Below are 17,908 nucleotides of genomic sequence, written 5' to 3'. Positions count from 1 at the left end.
TCTTTATCTGAAACAAGTTTATCCAAGGATGTAATCTGATTTGTCGGAAAGTGGAAAAGCACGCATATTATTCCAGTTTATCCTAAAGACACCTCTGTGTGCAGTTGACATGTGATCTACCATGCAAGTCCTGAAATTAGGCCAAGCTAAATGTAGCTTGTGTTTTTCCCATGCTTTAGGTGTTGCCTCTGGCTTTGTTGCCTGCAATTGTGCACAGTCTCGCTACTCATGCACTTAAAAGCGCAATACAAATACAGGCCATTTACCATTTAAATATCCCTAATCTAGCTGGATCTTTTTGGTAATGAGGTTGTCCACACTTAAAGACTTAAACTGGAGCCTGGGAAGCTTTTCCTTATTCGTGTCCAAGAAGTTTTTTTGTTTGTTTGTTTCTTTTTTAGAAGAGCTGAGAAATGTATAGTCATTATTGCATTATTGGCTCAGTGCTAAACTGACAGCTTCACAGCTCCCCGAGTCTTCAGTTGCTCCAAAACACAACAGGTGGGGTAAGAGAAAGAAATGATATTTCTCCCATACTGGCTTCTCATCACTGGATCTGCCGCACCTTCCTGAGCCTGGTTCTGCCTGAGCTTTCTTCCTGTTAAAAGGGAGTTTTTCCTTTCCACTGTCGCCAAAGTGCTTGCTCATGGGAGGTTGTCCCATTGTTGGGATTTCTCTGTATTATTCCAGGTCTTTGCCTTACAATAGTAAGTGCCTTGAGGCAACTATTGTTGTGATTTGGCGCTAAGTAAATAAAATTGAATTGAACTCTTTTCCTCACATATAAAGTCTTAAATAATCAGGTCCCATCATATCTTAAAGACCTTAAGATATCATAATTTCTGCATTTATTCAGGTCTGGATCAGGCAACCCTGAGCCAGGTTATGCTGCTACAGGCTCAGGCTGATGAAGGATGCAGGGACCTGCGGAGCCTGGTTCTGCTGGAGGCCTCTTCCTGTTAAAGTGAAGTTCTTTTCGCTTTAGTAAGACTTTTACTAATGAAATTGAAGGTCTGTATCCTTGAACTTCAGGCACTGAAGCCTTATAATGCATATACATACCTTTTAGTGAAACAATAGGCCATATACATTTTAAATATAGGACACAGACACATTTTTTAATTACAGTTTGGTCATTTTTAATTGACTATCATAGAATGATAAAAGAACCCACCCACCACTTTAATCACACTCTAGATCTTGTTTTAACATATGGCATAGAAACTGAACATTTAACAGTGTTTCCTGAAAACCCTCTCCTGTCTGATCATTTCCTGATAACATTTAAATTTACAATAATTGATTACACAGCAGTGGAGAGTAGACTTCATCACAGTAGATGTCTTTCTGAAAGCGCTGTAGCTAAGTTTAAGAATATAATCCACCCACTGTTATCATCTTCAATGCCCTGTACCAACATAGAGCAGAGCAGCTATCTGAACGCTACCCCAACAGAGGTCGATTATCTTGTTAATAATTTTACCTCCTCACTACGTACGACTCTGGATACTGTAGCTCCTGTGAAAACTAAGGCCTCAAATCAGAAGCACCTGACTCCGTGGTATAATTCTCATACGCGTTGCCTAAAGCAGATGACTCGTAAGCTGGAGAGGAAATGGCGTGTCACAAATTTAGAGGATCATCATTTAGCCTGGAGAAACAGTTTGCTGCTTTATAAGAAAGCCCTCTGCTGAAAAAGTTTTTCATACATTTATTACTTCCAGGCTGGACTACTGTAATTCATTATTATCAGGATGTCCTAAAAACTCGCTGAAAAGTCTTCAGCTAATCCAAAATGCTGCAGCAAGAGTGCTGACAGGGACTAGAAAGAGAGAGCATATTTCTCCTGTTTTGGCTTCCTGTTAAATCCAGAATTGAATTCAAAATCCTGCTCCTCACATACAAGGTCTTAAATAATCAGGCCCCATCTTATCTCAATGACCTTGTAGTACCATATCACCCTATTAGAGCACTTCGCTCTCACTCTGCAGGCCTACTTGTTGTTCCTAGAGTATTTAAAAGTAGAATGGGAGGCAGAGCCTTCAGTTTTCAGGCCCCTCTTCTGTGGAACCAGCTTCCAGTTTGGATTCGGGAGACAGACACTATCCCTACTTTTAAGATTAGGCTTAAAACTTTCCTTTTTGCTAAAGCATATAATTAGGGCTGGACCAGGTGACCCTGAATCCTCCCTTAGTTATGCTGCAATAGACGTAGGCTGCCGGGGGATTCCCATGATGCATTGAGTTTTTCCTTTCCAGTCACCTTTCTCACTCACTATGTGTTAATAGACCTCTCTGCATTGAATCATATCTGTTATTAACCTCTGTCTCTCTTCCACAGCATGTCTTTATCCTGTCTTCCTTCTCTCACCCCAACCGGTCGCAGCAGATGGCCCCGCCCCTCCCTGAGCCTGGTTCTGCTGGAGGTTTCTTCCTGTTAAAAGGGAGTTTTTCCTTCCCACTGTCGCCAAAGTGCTTGCTCATAGGGGGTCATATGATTGTTGGGTTTTTCTCTGTATCTATTATTGTGCGATTTACTGTACAATATAAAGCGCCTTGAGGCAACTTTTGTCGTGATTTGGCGCTATATAAATAATAGTGAATTGAACTGAATATCTCAAAATAAATATTAAACTGTGTCAAACTGTACATGGAGAAGCACAAATGTAAAGTTTACAATTTGCACATGTGTGATTGGATAAATTCAAACTACTCATATTCATCTCACATTATAAAAATGGCTTTAATCTCCAGTCTTTGCCAGGTGAGATTACCTTTAGGAAACTGACAATTAACGCTGTAAAAATCATTAAATACACACAGCTGCTTCAGGTATATAATACATATCTTACATATCTTTTGAGCTACAGTGGGATTTATGATTCATGATATTTCCTTCAGAAACTGACAGACACCAAGCAGTATCTGTGTCATCATACAGTCTATATGTGGCATGTTCGAGTGATATGTTTGGCAAAATTTTGACTCTGACTTATGTCTTTTATTTACAAAAAAGTATGTATGTCCATACATCCCATGACCTCCTCTCACCCCTGTGCAATGCACTCTATTGTTTTCCTGCAGCCACTGCATACATTTCATTTATTTTCTCCTGGTACATTTTCACAACAATGGGCCTCTTCAGTTTCATGGTGGGTCCTAGAAGGACAACAAAGAAAAATAGGTTATTTTGATCTCATGATAAAGTTTAGCATTCCGCTGAGCTTAAAGAGATTAAATCACTGCTGAAAAGACTCCACGGAAACACTGTTTGGCAGTCACTCCAGTTACAAAACATTGACCTCGGTTAAAAATGATTAACAGTAAGTTAAAAAAAAAAAAGCAGAAGCAAATACTTACTTTAAATGGCAGTGCTACATGTACTATACTTGTAGGAAAAGGAAAATAAATTTCAGATAGCTGACCTAGCTCTCCTCCGGTGACGGAGAAGTCTTGTTCCACTATAACCCACTTCTGGACTTTCTGGGCATTGGATGTTGATCGGGCATTAACACGCTCAATGCCAGCCTGAATGGCACTGTAAATAGCTGGCTCCTTATTGGCTATAATCTCGGACACCTTGGTTGCTTTTACGCTGTGCTGTCGGCAAAATTCCAAAGCCTCTTGATTCAGCTCATCTGTGGGCTCGCCATTGTCATCCACGACACACTGCAGAAAAAGAAACAGAAGTGGTAACTCTTTTTTTTTTTTGCTTATTCAGCAACAATGCCTGTATGCAAAAAGAGAGGATCATTTACTTTAAGTGTGAGCAGCATGGAGAGGAACTTGAGCTTGTCTCCAATTAGCATGGCGTTGCTGATGATGGGCAGTTCAGACTTCACTGCATCTTCAATGGGGACAGGAGGGATGTTCTCGCCACCCGCAGTGATGATGAGCTCTGTGCAGGAAAGACAAAAACGCGTCACCTCTTATTAAGTTGGCGTATCTCAGTATCTGGTTGTAGGGTTTTAAACAACTAGCAGTGAAAATAGGTAGTTAGTTCCACGCTTGACTTGACTTTTATGCACTCACTACACAAAAAAGTGTGATTAGACAACAATTCTGAAAAAGCATACTTTGAATTCTGCTGATCATTATGTCCAAATCACTATTTTAATTTATTATACAAACAGATGGGAATTACCTTGAGTAAAATGTCAGTTAATGGTGTAAAAAAGAGAAGAAAGAATTAAAGCTAGAGAAGACAATCATCTTACACCAGCTGTAAGTGGTATTAATTCAAACTGTAAGTCTCTAGGCATCACAGGAACTCAGCCATGAAATGTCCAGGTTCACATTGCCGAAGCTCTAGCTCTGCTGACTCAGTAATTGCAGAGTATTAAACCTACTCTGGCATTAACATCAGCTCAAAAACTGTGTGCCAGGAGCTTCGTGGTGGCCGAGCAGCTCCTGTAGGTTTAATGTGTAGGTGGCCCAGTATTTTTGTCCGCAAAGTGTAAGTAAGTTATGTGTTTGCTTGTTTGTTTTTCAAATGTATAATGTACACTTTTCAAAACATAAGATGTTCTTCTAAAGTGTGTGCTATTTTTCCCCCAAAGGAGTTAGATTTTAATGCTGGTAGTGCTCAAATAATCAGATGGTAAATCTGTGACATGTTTGTGTCAGCTCCTCTGGCGTTGTATTATTAGGGTAATATTTCAACTACTGTTAAAGCTAAGGTAGCTCTGACAACTTTATATACGCTCACAGTCGCTTTATTAGGCACACCTTGCCACTACTGGGTTAAACCCATTCCCACATAGCAGACAGGTCTGGCCCTTTTATACACGTGTGTGTGTGTGTGGGGGGGGGGTGTCAGAGTGTGACCCCATAAAGACTTCCCTAAACCTGCTAGTCTGGAAGTCCAGCAGTTCATCTAAACAAAAGGCACTTAGACTAAAACTGACATAGTTACGTTTACCCTACCATAAAACAAAAAAAGGTACGACCTCTCCCATGCTCCTAGGATGTGGGTGTGAATGCCAGACCACTCTGGAATGCACACAAAGTCTTGTAGTGAACAACAGCCTAAGTCATCAAAAGGTCAACATGCAGTATTCTACCATATGCAAACTTATATTATTAAAAGATTATACTGACTACTAAGTGCAATTTTCTATTGACAGCATGCCACATCCGGCCCAATTGTGGTTTGGTTTATGTGGCTCAGGCTCATAGAAAACAGGTCTGGCATCAAGCTGGCATTTCTGACTGACTGGTGTCATGGCAGGGTGTATGTCAACCAGAGGTGGGCTAGGTCTGGCAATGATGGCACTATTTATGTTCCTATGTTCCTATTTTAGTTAGAAGATCCATATGCCATGTTGCAATACTGTACTGCTATGGTAGCCAACGTTTCAAAAGCAGGTTTGACAGGTTTGTGAGTGTACACTTTATCCAAAACCTAGTGACGGTTTACTCATATTTGCCACCAGGTGGCTGTAGAGCAGGTCACCTACTGGTCGGAACGTTAGTGGTTCGATCCTTGGCTCCTCCAGTCTGCATGTCAAGAGTGTGAGTGTGAATGAATGTACTTAGGAAGCACTTAGTTTAGAGAAAGTGTGTGATTGGGCCATGTTGTATAGAGTGCTTTGAGTGATCTGGTAGAATAGAAATAAGAATCAGTCCATTCACTGTCTGAACGGAGGTTTGTCAAGTTACATTTGCACTATTATGTTCTGGCACACAACTTACACATGGCCCACATACCGCAAAGAATTGTGGCCCAGATTTGGTTTGCCAGAGGTAATCCACACTTGGGCCAGCGCAGAACCAACAGTATGTCTACACCTGGCCTTGTGCTGGCCCATGTGTGGGCCACCTCTAGCAAACCAAAGGGCCGTCATTCTTTGCGGTACGTGGGCCATGTGTAAGCACATAGTGTGGGCCAGATCTGGGCCACACCAATTTTGCTATGTAGGTTTTTGCCTTCAGAACTGAACTTTTCTCTCTGAGCAAGGTGCTGGAAACAGGGCAGCAGTTTGAAATGATTTATGCTTTGTGACATGGCATGTTTACCCACTGGTTATATCTTAGACTCTTCTTAGTGCTTGAACTAGGAAATAGGAAAGCATTTCTGAACTTGGTTAGAAACAGGTTCAGCTGTTTTGTTGCCAGTGGCAGTCAATAGAAGTGTGATAAGTGTGTCACAACTATAACCTAAATGTGTCTTTTGGTGCATTTTCTCCCAGATTCAGAGCTATAGCTTACCCTTGATCCTTCCTGTGATATACAGAAAGTCTTGTTCATCATATCTTCCCAGGTCTCCAGTGTGCAGCCAGCCATCCTCATCCAAAGCCTCTGCTGTTTTGTCTGGCATGTTCAGGTAGCCCATGAAGATATTACGACCCCAGAAACAGATCTCTCCATTCCCATCCGCATCTGGATTCACCAGCTTTATCTTACAGCCTATCATCACCTTTCCACAGCTGGAAAGACAAATCAAAAGCCAGTGATGTGACCAGAATCTGCATTAAAACTTTTAATTGAGCACATAGAAATCAGAGCAAAATAACACAAATGTGGCTTAAATATGATCATTTAACATTTTAAGGAGATGGTTGTACTCCTAAAAACAACAATAACTCCTGGCCCTGACACTTTTTTTTTATATTATTGACTTTTTACAGTAAGAAGCTCCGTAACAAAATTAAATATTTTAATACGTTTGGACAAACATTTTCAAATTGTGTCTGTTTTCTGATGCTTTAGTCTAAATGAACCATCCTCATTTTTATTTAGACGGGAAGTATGAATATATAAAGAGCTGTGGCTGCCTCATGAAAAAGAGAGATCATCTGCAGACTGCAGAGATATTTGAAATAACACATGGTAATAATAGATAATGGAGTCAAAAAACTAATCATCACACAAATTACTAAAACTAAAAATATACAAAATATACAAAAATATGACAGAAAGTGTCACAGAAAGAGCCCAGTTAAGCAGAAGCATCGAGGTTGTATAATATTTTTTTTTATGTTTTTATTGTTTTACATGTAAACAGGTGTTTCCTCAGGCTTTTAGGACTTATTCTTATGCTTTTAAATATATTTCGCTCTTTCACATACAGTTTTTTTATTATTATTATTATTTTAGAGTATTTCTTCCCTCTATTTATGTGTGAGCATGAGCACTGTCATACAAACTTCCCCTTCACTATAAAAGAGTTCACTTTACTTCTGCTCTATTTTGAATTTATTAGAAAGCTGGTATTTTATACTCAGGCTGTTTAACCAAATATAAGGTTGTTGTAAGTTCCTGGTAATATGGGGATTACCCTGTAACTAGTTTATCAAAGGTCAATGTCAGCACTGGACAACGTGGGCACTTGTAACATACCTGCTCATCTTTAAAGAAATATGCCTCTGCAGTCATCCTGAGCTCTACAGAGCTTGAAGTGACTTTCAAGCTCAGTACAAAAACAAACTCCAATAAACCCACTGTTCAGCACCAAGGAGCAGACAAAGTTACGTTTTTTTCCCCCTCAGAAGGCAGTAAAAACAAATTCAGAGCTGGAAACAGTGAATCTAGGACTTCAGATGGACTGAAGTGTTGATTCAAAGAAGTTTTGTTGCTGTGATTAAAATAAATAGGCCACTGCTAAGAAGTCTATTTCCTTATTAGATGCTGTCAGGTTTTTGTTTACAGTTATTACGTTGGCTATAATCTATCAGGTATGCTTGATGAAAAACAACCATCTATCACCTTCAACACAATATTTTTTGACCCCTGCTTTAACCACAATCCAACACTTCAGTCACGTCGATGTCTACCTTGTGACGCGGTATTCATCGATGGAGATGGTGTGAGGGCCAGAGCTTTCACTCATGCCATACAGCTCTTTCAAAGGGATGTTCAGGCTCATGAAGTAATCCAGAGTGTCTTTGGTAATCGGTGCAGCTCCAGTGCAGCATATTCTGCAGCGGTCCAAGCCCAAAGCAGCACGCACCTTCTTGAAGACCAGATTATTAGCCAGCATGAAGCCCCACGGCACCTGATTCTGTCTGTAACACACAAAATAAACCAATATTTTATCAAAATTATTGAGGATCTTTTTTGTTTAGGAATAATGAACTTAACGAAACTTAAAATATGATTTTAAATAAGGTTTTTCTAGGTAAAGCTGAGCATCACTGGCCGTAGTGCAAAACGCCTGGCCAGAGTCTTGCATGATTTTTTTTTCACTCTCTTTCTCCTTTTATTTGTTTAACCAACACAAAGAAAATCAAAGTAATTTGAGAACTGACCAGCTTCAGCCTAAGGCACCTTCTTTTATGTTGTGCAGACCTGATTGGCCTCACCCTGCTGGGTTATCCTGCAGCCCTGGTTTGAGACTTTCCTCTTCTCTTCATGTTTCTTGCTTTACTTTGTAATTTTATAATTTATTTATTCTGTCCTCTTGTACACTGTGCAAGTTTCTTAATGTTTTTCTTGTTTCTAAAATTATTCTGTAAATAGTCCGCTCACAGTGTTTGGGGGCTTGTCCGAGTTACTTCAAAACTGCTTTGAGAAAGGCAAATTTACTACAGTTCTCAACACTATGAGATAAACAAATACGTGAAGAACCGATGACATTACCATCACTCACAACTGCACAAATAAATCTTTCTATGCATTATGAATGTTATAAAGTGATGGCCTGGGGATGTTAAACTGTACAAACATGTGACGTGTTCGTCTAACATCCCTGCTGCTGTCTCACCCGTTCATGACACTGTAGTTGTACTGCAGGCCAGTGGACTTGGCAAAGCCTGCCACTCTCTTCTTCATTGGGGATGCTTTGGCTCCCACAGCTTTCATCTTCTCCTCGATCTTCTCCCACACACGAGGAACTCCCAGGAAACAAGTTGGGCGAACCTCTTTAAGTGTGTTTACTAAAGAGCCCTGGAAAAATTAATGGTCATTACAGTCAAATATATTTAGTTAATGTTTCCTTTTTCATGAGGTAATAGTCATGCTTACTTTAAGGGCATCTGGCTCTGCAAAGTAGATGGTCCCAGCAAAGCCCATGCAGACCCAAATATCAATCATCTGGGCTGCGACGTGGCTGAGCGGCAGGTAACTGACCAGGATCTCCTCACCGCCTTTTGCTTTTAATATGGTACATCCCACATGGGCAGTCCATGTTATCTGCACATTTAAAAGTGGGGAAAAAGTCACCAGGTATTTTCTTTCGCCAAATATTTGTCTTGAATCTTTAGAGTACTCCTCTCACACATTGATCGAAACAACATTATGAAATTACAGTAGAAGAACTCACCAGATTATATAAAAGCTCTCTGGTTGAACCACTAGTGCTATGCTTTAACTCTTTGAAGAGTTAAAAGCTTGTCCTTACAACCTACAGCCTGCATAAGATATGCTGCAGTAATTCAGCTTGTTGTGCAAATTCAATTTTATTCATGTTTATTAAAGGTGCTAGAACTAAGCTAATGAAGTGAAAACTGGAGCTTCATAATGAACTATTCCTGATGCAAATGAAACATAAAAAATAGAGCTCAAATACTTAAAAAGCAGTAAATTGGTACAAGACTATCTCTCTATCTAAGTTTTTATTATTTCAGTTTGGTATGTTTTCATATGTTATGTGAAGTGTAACATTTTGCTCTCTCTTGCAATGATAAAAAATACCAGATCCAGATTTTGGAAAGTTGTTCACTTCTAACTTGAATCAGGCTCAACTTCAGGCAAAATGTTTATGTAAATCCATCCATGAATTGAATGAATTGTGCTAACAAGCGAAACTAAGCCAGTTATTTTGGCTAATCTCCTTCTACGTGAAATTTGTGGTTTTTCTGACTTTTGATCATTTAGAACAGGGGTGTCAAACTCAAGGCACACTTTAGGTCACGGGCCAAACAAGATAAATATTTATTGAACACACTGTTTATGTTTTTTAAACATAAATATGAATTTAAAAAAGACAGGAATAATATTCCAGATTAAATAAACTTAAAAAAATAAACTTTAACTTTAAATATTTTGCTCTTCATAAAAATATATCCTGTCAAAATTATGCAAGTTAGAAATATGAACATGCTGCCAAAACCCCCAGAAAAAATAAATGAAAGCATATACAAGGTTGGAGCCGCATGTAGACGGAGCTGGGCATTGCTTCAGGAATGGAACTAATAAACTGTGCGGGCCATTCAGTGTCGTACTTTCCCTTGAGTCTATCATTACACTGCAGCTCCATCTGAATCTGCACATGTGCAGTTCAGCAAAGTCCGCTGACTTGGTTCAACATTAATTGGCAACAGGGAAAGTGAGGCAAGTTGCACTGGTGCATTTGTGACAACTTCACTTGAAATGTCTTCACCGCATCATACATGCCATGTCCATGAACTGACAGATTTCCTTGCTGAGCTCAAAAACTCTATTGAGAATTTTTATCCCAACTCAGCCAACGGACCTCTGTATGATGAGGAATGTCGGCAAACTCTGAATCTATTTCCCACATAAAAGACTGAAATTGACGGTGCTTTAAACTTTTAGCTCCGATAAAATTTACGGTTTGCGTTACGGTGATCATTACATGCTCCATTTTTAGGACTTTACCACACAGCCTTTCCTGCTGTATGATGCAGTGATATGCAGTTCTCCCCCTGCATCTTTACTCGCATCCTGCTGACTAGTCCACTTTTTTCACCGCACAACACCGGCGCTCCATCTGTTGTAGGTCCAACAAGTTTGTCCCAGGGCAGTTTCATGTCGGTTACACTTTGACATACGTTTTTAAAAAAGTCTTTTCTTGTCATTGTTCCGTGCGATTTAATGTTCAATATTTCCTCTCCACGGATGAAGATGGCCAGCTGTGCAATGTCCATCATGTCTATACTTTTCTTGTCTATACATGTCTGTACTTTTCAGCTTATCCTGACGTTTTGTCTCGTAGTGCCGTCTTAAATAAAATTCCTTAATTACAGCCACATTAGCTCCACTAATAAGACACACGGGTTTACCAGCAATGCCAGTGTAACTACCGCCCCTCCCACCTCTGCCCAGCGCAAAGCACAAGGCTCGCATGCAGAGTGAAGCGGAAATAAGTGCGAGAGAGAGAGAGAGAGAGGGTGAGAGAAAGAAAAAAAAAAAAACAACCCATGGCTCGCGATAAGGAGCCGGCTCACGTCGTTCACGTCAAGGATCCGGCTCTAAGAGCCATTTCGTTTGCAACCGACACATCACTAATGCCAGATATAAATGTACGCCGGGCCGGATGTGGCCCGCGGGCCTTGACTTTGACACGTGATTTAGAACAAGACAGAAAAAAGCTGCAATCTGAGCCTTAACAATTTGATGGCTACTTAATAAAATTAACAGTATTCAAAGACTTTTCAGTTCAATCTTAAATCTTAAAAGCCAATACCTTTTAGAAGAAGAGAGAGAGAAATCTCTTGTCAGGGCTACTCACATTGTCATGGCTCAACATGACTCCTTTAGGGTTGCCAGTGGTTCCAGAGGTGTAGATGAGGGTGCAGCACTCATTGGGCCGAAGACTGTCAATCACAGCATTCAGCTGCTCATCGGGCACATCCTCTCCCAGCTTCATGAACTCTTCCCACTACAGAAATAAGGAGGTTGAATCAAAACAGTGCATCAATGATAAGTAAATAAATGTTTGCTATGTAGACGTACTGTATACAGGAACGGAGCTTTCTGCTGTAGCTCGCCTTTGTACTGAACAATGGCTCTCAGATGAGGTAGATGATCTTTAACCTGTTAAAAGATACAAAGATAACATGTGAGGACAGAACCTCACTCACAAGTAATACATGTATTACTTTATAAAGAGATGGTGGTGAATTAAGATGAAACTGCCGACCTGCAGGATTTTGTCGAGCTGTTTCTGGTTCTCCACAACCAGGACATTGGCCTCACAGTTGGCAGCCACATACTGACAGGCCTCTGGTGAGTTTGTGGTGTAAATCCCGGCTGCCAGCCCTCTAAGGGACAAACAATTGCTTGAGCTATATATTACCTTGTATGAGTCACTGTCATGTGTTACCAGTTTGGCTACAGCTTGATGTGAAGTGGAAAATAATTAGATATTTTGTTTGGTGAACAGAAATGAGTATTTTTTTAAACTGTAGATTAAGCAAGAAAAACTAAATAAAGTGAGGGGTGATTACGCCTATCCCAGCTGGCACAGGGCGAGAGGCAGACGGCCTTTCACAATCACACTGATTTTAGAAATTAAAATCAAAAATTAACCTAACCCTGTTCCATGTCTTTAGACTATGGGACACAAATGGAATTCATTGGAGGAATTCTATTTGTGCACTTGTGCAGTTTGTGGCGGTGTCCGAACTGCACAAGTTGAATGTCCCTTAGTACTTCCTGACAGCTTGAAAAAATGCCAAATATCACATCCACGTAATTTTAACTGAGCCTCATGTGGGTGGAGACACAAACAGAGGTTCTGAGATAAGAAAGGACAAAGATAAATGTGCATGTCAGACAGTGCAGAGGTAACACAGGTTCAAAAGTAGACTAATTTAAAATGTTATCAGATTCAGTTCCTTATAGAGTGATCTTACCCGGCCAAGATGCAGCCGATGTCTGAGATGAACCACTCAGCGGAGTTGAATCCCAGAATCCCTACACCATGGTAACGCTCCAGCCCCAACTGATAAAAACAAAGGACAGGTAGATGCTTTTAAAGAAGAAGTGACTTTAATTACACAGCGCAGCAGGCGTATACCTTCGTTACTTCTGCGTCTTGTTGCATTAGCCACTCCACTCACACGGGACACAGATATGGCTGTGAAACATAAAACGTAACACAAGCTGGGCATTTCACACACCCAAGTTTCCAGCATGCTGTTCTCACATCAAGAAGATTAAGATAAGAAGTGCTGTTTATAAAAACTGGGCCAGGAGTTAAATTATTTATGCAGCCTTCAGTTCAAAAAGTATTGTTCAGTTACATAAACACAGCTTTCTAATTAAAAACAACCAAAAAACAAAACAAAAACCGAGTCGATGTTTGTTTAAATCAGAATTCTAACAATCATTTGGTTACTTTGTTTCTAATTCAGAGCATTTGATGACTTAAAAGTTCTAAGTTTGCGCTTTATAGGAGCACAAGTGTCAAATCCTCTAAGCGCCTGGGTTTGAGGTTAATTCAGGAGGCAACAAAGACCTTTTAAGGCCAAAGAGCAAGAATGGGTGCAGGAAAGGTCTAAGGGAGTGATCCCCAGCATCTGCTGATCTCTTGGTTAAAAATGACAACTCTGGCAACTTGGTTTACAACTAACTTTGTGAATGAATGACAACAGCATATGTTAAAATGAATGACTGCACTGTATGCTAAATAAATGCTTAAATTATTTAATTATTTCACAATTCTTAAAATCCAACTTTACTCTATGAAATAATGTTTAAGGCAAATTAATAACATTCTAAAGATCTACGACTGCCAAATAGCTTCTTTGCATTATATTTGAAGTTCACTGAAGTGTAATTTTTGTTCAACAGATGCAGGACGATTTGCAAAACAAGCAAACAAACCTTGAGAAAACTTTTCGCAGCTGCACGACACTGCTCGTAGTATTGGTTCCAGGTTAGAGTCATCCACTGGCCATCTTTTTTGGAAACCAAAGCTGGATGATTCCCATACTTCTCGACTGTCTCCAGGAACATCTGATGGACGGTGATGGGCGCCTCTGAGCCTGGCCCTGATTCCTCCATTCTCAGCCTCACTGCCTGCTCTCTGCCGGTGCTCCATAACTGGTCAGCTGGGGCTAGATTTGTTGCCAAATGGGCTGTCGACAGGGGAACTGCCTTGGGCTCTTCTGTATTGCGAGAACAAGGGCAGCTGCATATACTCTCCATGAATCACAAGTCAAAAGACACAGCTAGTCAGGTGTATCACAGGACTGCAGATATCTCTGTGCTGTTACCCTAGGTGAGTTACTTTAATGCGCAGTGTGCAGTGAAGGCTCTGCTGTTATCTGAGCTGAAACAGGAAGTTCCACATTACAAATGCGTACCTAACAAACAGGTTCAGCCAGAAGAAGTCATGTGATTTTAGTTACAGGACTGAATGAGCACACAGACAACATACTAAATTCTGCCATCCAGTAAAAATTCTCGAGTGTTTCACGTGGTTTTAAAAGGCATGTTCAAGACGATCTTTAGCACTTGATGCCCCAGTAATCCTGTATGCTTCAGCATTCCTAAGAAATTTTAAAGCCTTGCAGCCATCTGTCTTTATGAGAGGAGTGATTTCTTTTAAGTGCTATTGTCTTTTTTGTTTTCATATTTCCCGAAAATTTCTTTTCCTTCCAGCTTGCGGTCATTTTATGTCTGAAAATATCTAAAATGATATTTATTTTCTTGTTTCCCCACAGAGTAGGTTATATCTAGCCTTAAATGCCTTTGTGTTTTGACATTTAAAGTGACAAAGTTTATTCATTAGCTTTTTTACAGTTTGCAAATGCTTTTACGTATTCAGTCTTCTTATTGAAAATAATTATTTAAATCAACCTAAAACAAGATAATAAACAGAATTTGTTGAAAAGAAGTGGGTGTCTTTCACTCTAGCTTCTTATGTGAAAACTTTGTGGTTTACACCCAAGGACAGACAATTTTCTTTTAGTTTGGAGGCATACCGTTACCATCGCCATTTCACCCTTACCTGTGGAAAATCCTTCAGTAGCTCCCTTCTGCTCAGACGATATGGGAGGCTGGGTCAGTAACTCAGTGTTACTGAGTGGATGGATCTTTGGAGGCAGTGTTGCACTGAAGTCGCCCGTCTTGGCTTTCCCATTGAGTATGACAGATGTGTGGGTCTTTATATCTGTGGCATCTGACTCAGTTTGAGCAGGAATGCTGGAGCAGACATTGAGATGACACGAATGAGAACTGATGATAATCGTAAAATCTAATTTTTAGATAGTTTGAAAAGAAGTGGTCCTATATTATCTATTTGACCTGCCCAGGGACTCATCTCTCTTTACATACCTTTCCATGTTACCATCCATAACTGCAGGGCTATTGCTCTTCATAAATTAATTTTCTTTGAGCTTATGTCTGCTAGAAACAGAGAAGATGAAATTAGCATGAAAACCCTCCAGAAACCCTCCACCGAGGACTCTCCAAGCAGTTAAGATTATGAAACAGCATCACTCCACTCATTTATATGTGACTGACATTCACCAAAGTCAGTGCAACAGGTCACAGCCAGTGACCGCATGTGCTGCCAATCACACACGCAGCAGCAGTGCATGTTGAAACTACTAGTATTGCGGCAAGAAGCATTGCTAAATCCACGTAGACTTACTTTGCCTCCAAGCAGCACCTTTCACCCAGATAATCGTGAAAGTGCTGCCATTACCAGTTAACATACTGAATAACAATCATGTCAGACTTAAAATAACTCTTCCTTGGCCTGTGCTCTACACAGTGAATGAATGCCCTCTAATGTGAATATTTAGCAACAGCAGAAACAAGTGAAAAGTTTTCTGCAGATATTTTCCTCCAAGTTCAATTAACTGCACCAATAAAAGCAATCAGTCTTTTTGCAGGGATGTAACAACAATAAATCTGATAATCAATGTTGCACCAGATTTCTAACAAATGCTGACTTTGTGTTAAAGATTGAAATCTGTCAAGATAAGCAGGATCTCAGTCCAACCTCAAAATTTCAAGATTGCCCTTGACAAGATTTCTCTGGACCAAAGTTCATAAACTTACAAAACTGCAGTTTGGCAACATTAAGTAGCAGAGGAAAAACCTTTGCTCCAGATTATGTAAAAACTTTATAAACTGTCCTGTGATGCAAACAAATTCATTTTAGCCTCACTGGTGACTTAGTTCTCACATTACACAGAAAAACACCTTAACTATTGAAAATGCATTGGAAAATCTAAAAACAGCAGCAGTGAGAGATGTTAACTCTCTGTGGATGTGCCTGCTCACATCTATTCCTACGTTTCAGTCATATGTTTGATTTAACACATTCACTATGCATCTCCAGAGCCGTGTTTAACCTGAAGTGTACATACTCAGTGAGGAAAAATGGAAAAAACAGCACAAACAAGTCTGAATTTCTATGAGTAAAAATAAATCTTTATGCACATCCTGCAGTCTAAATAGCAGTTTATTCTTTTCTCACTTAACACATTCAAAAGACAGAAATCTCTGCTGTAGAAATGATATCCTACCTTCTCTGCTGACAGACCCAAGTGGCATCAACTTCAAGGCTGCAGTCAGGTGTGAGACAAAATTGCATCAACCTTTGCTCAATGCAGGTTCACAGATGTTGCCCCCTGGGGTAAATATCAACGCACAGGGGATTTTGATAAGATTGACGTGTTCCTTGGTCTCACGAGACTTGCACAATCCTTTCAACACCTCCTGCAGAGGTTGTGTCAACCAGATAGAGCTGTACAAGGAGAACTGGCTAAAAAAAGTTTGGATTTGCACTAAAAAGAAGTGAGTTTAATCCAGTGGGTTTCAGATCTGCTTGTAGCTTTGTTTGGAGTTTCTAACAGCTATAGGCACTGGTTATATTCAGTTGCAGGATTATGTGTCAAGCATCCAATAAGATAACAAAGCTTTGATAGGTGGGGGTATTATTAAAGTGTTTATTGTCTCAGTTAAACTTGTGATGGCGGTTATTATCACATGAAGGATGAGGCCGGTCATAGAAATAGATTATAAAACTAGATGATATCTCTCTGGGTTTATGAGGCGATACTTTGACCTAGCAAAAAACAACAACAACAAAGTTTTCAGCATAAGGACAACTTGTGCAAATCTTTGCCCACCTGACTTTATTGGCACATCAAGAAAAAGGAGATGTCAGCAATAAAAAAGGATGCATTCCTTTAAAAAAAAATCTCTTTAGTTCTTTTCTGAGATATAAAAAGAAATCAATAAGAAACGATAATGGAAAAGAAATATTTAATCATTAACAGAGTCCTCTTTTAACCATCTTCTATCCTCCCTGCGCCATTAAAGGCAGTGAACACTGTTTTCTAAGCAAATATAGGGGAAAAGTTATGCTTTTGACACATGGTTACCTTGCTCACAGGAACTAAGGTCACTGAATCATACCACCTAGTCACACCATAGCCACTCCAACTGTGACTCACAGTGGTAGTCTGGGCACAAGCCATGTGTTTGAACCATTAATCAGGGGCTTCATCAGTGCCAGCAGCCATACCGACCAGACGGACACTAAAATACACACAAAAATGAGCTGCAGACTGCCTCCCTTTAAACAGGGTCCAATTTGTGATAAGGCTCCACAGAGATAGTAATGGTTATTACATAATAGACCATATACATTTCTCTATTATGAAACGTCTCCAGTGGACGAACATTGCTGACTTGTGTTCAGTGCAAAGTGTGAAACAAAAATACTTAAAACATCAAACTTTTTGCAGTTTTAAAGGTTTCTTCCTTATTAACAACTACGGAAAGCTTACTACTTATTAGTGCTTTACAGCAATACAGCAAGTTCGTTCTAGGAGCAAAACATTTAACCCCTACAGGGTGTCAAATCAAAGGGCCCACACATAAGAAAGCAAATATAAAAATAACTCAAGTGTTTTAAAAGAAAACAAATACAAGTTTAAAAGGTGTTGAGTACAGTCTGGGCAGGTCACTTGTATTTACTGTCTAGGTTTATTAGTTAATATATGCTTATATCACACATATATATTTGCAGCTCCGTTCCCGAGGTTACACTATCCTGTGGGGGGTTGCAGGAGGAGGAGGATTTTCCACAGCATGGCAACCTCAAACACTTCATTACTGTTAAAGCATTAGTATAACATTATATAATTAATCTTATCCTGGGCTTGGGCGTAGCTCCTCAGTTCATTTGCTGTCTGAAATGAGCTGTTGAGAAGGTTTGAAGAGCAGGTGGGTGAAGGAATAAACTGCCTGAAGCTGAG

The 17,908-nt window shown here is 39.9% G+C and overlaps 1 protein-coding gene across 2 annotated transcripts; it reads right to left on the bottom strand.

Annotated features, from left to right (window-relative positions):
• Positions 1–2,723: 2,723 nt before the first annotated feature.
• On the bottom strand, positions 2,724–16,224 carry LOC146697387 (long-chain-fatty-acid--CoA ligase ACSBG2-like). 2 transcript variants are annotated; one of them, XM_085476106.1, is made up of 15 exons: positions 16,169–16,224; positions 14,967–15,035; positions 14,641–14,834; positions 13,512–13,795; positions 12,539–12,627; positions 11,824–11,944; positions 11,637–11,717; positions 11,413–11,562; positions 8,964–9,131; positions 8,704–8,885; positions 7,775–8,005; positions 6,210–6,427; positions 3,758–3,897; positions 3,425–3,668; positions 2,724–3,158 (listed from the first exon to the last, which is right to left on the bottom strand). In XM_085476106.1, the coding sequence occupies exons 2-15, from the start codon at positions 15,008–15,010 to the stop codon at positions 3,067–3,069; spliced, it is 2,238 nt and encodes a 745-aa protein (XP_085332232.1). In that variant the 5' UTR covers positions 15,011–15,035; positions 16,169–16,224; the 3' UTR covers positions 2,724–3,066. The 2 variants fall into 2 exon arrangements, with proteins under 2 accessions (XP_085332232.1, XP_085332231.1); XM_085476105.1 differs by having other exon boundaries at positions 14,967–15,038; positions 16,169–16,202.
• Between the last annotated feature and the right edge of the window lie 1,684 nt (positions 16,225–17,908).

This window comes from Copadichromis virginalis, linkage group LG12 (assembly GCF_057382275.1).
Source record: "Copadichromis virginalis isolate Kocher_CV1m ecotype Utaka linkage group LG12, C_Virginalis_male_GT1.1, whole genome shotgun sequence".
NCBI lineage: Eukaryota > Metazoa > Chordata > Actinopteri > Cichliformes > Cichlidae > Copadichromis > Copadichromis virginalis.
The sequence above is the reverse complement of the archived record's forward strand: the minus strand, read 5'-3'. Positions and strand labels throughout refer to the sequence as shown.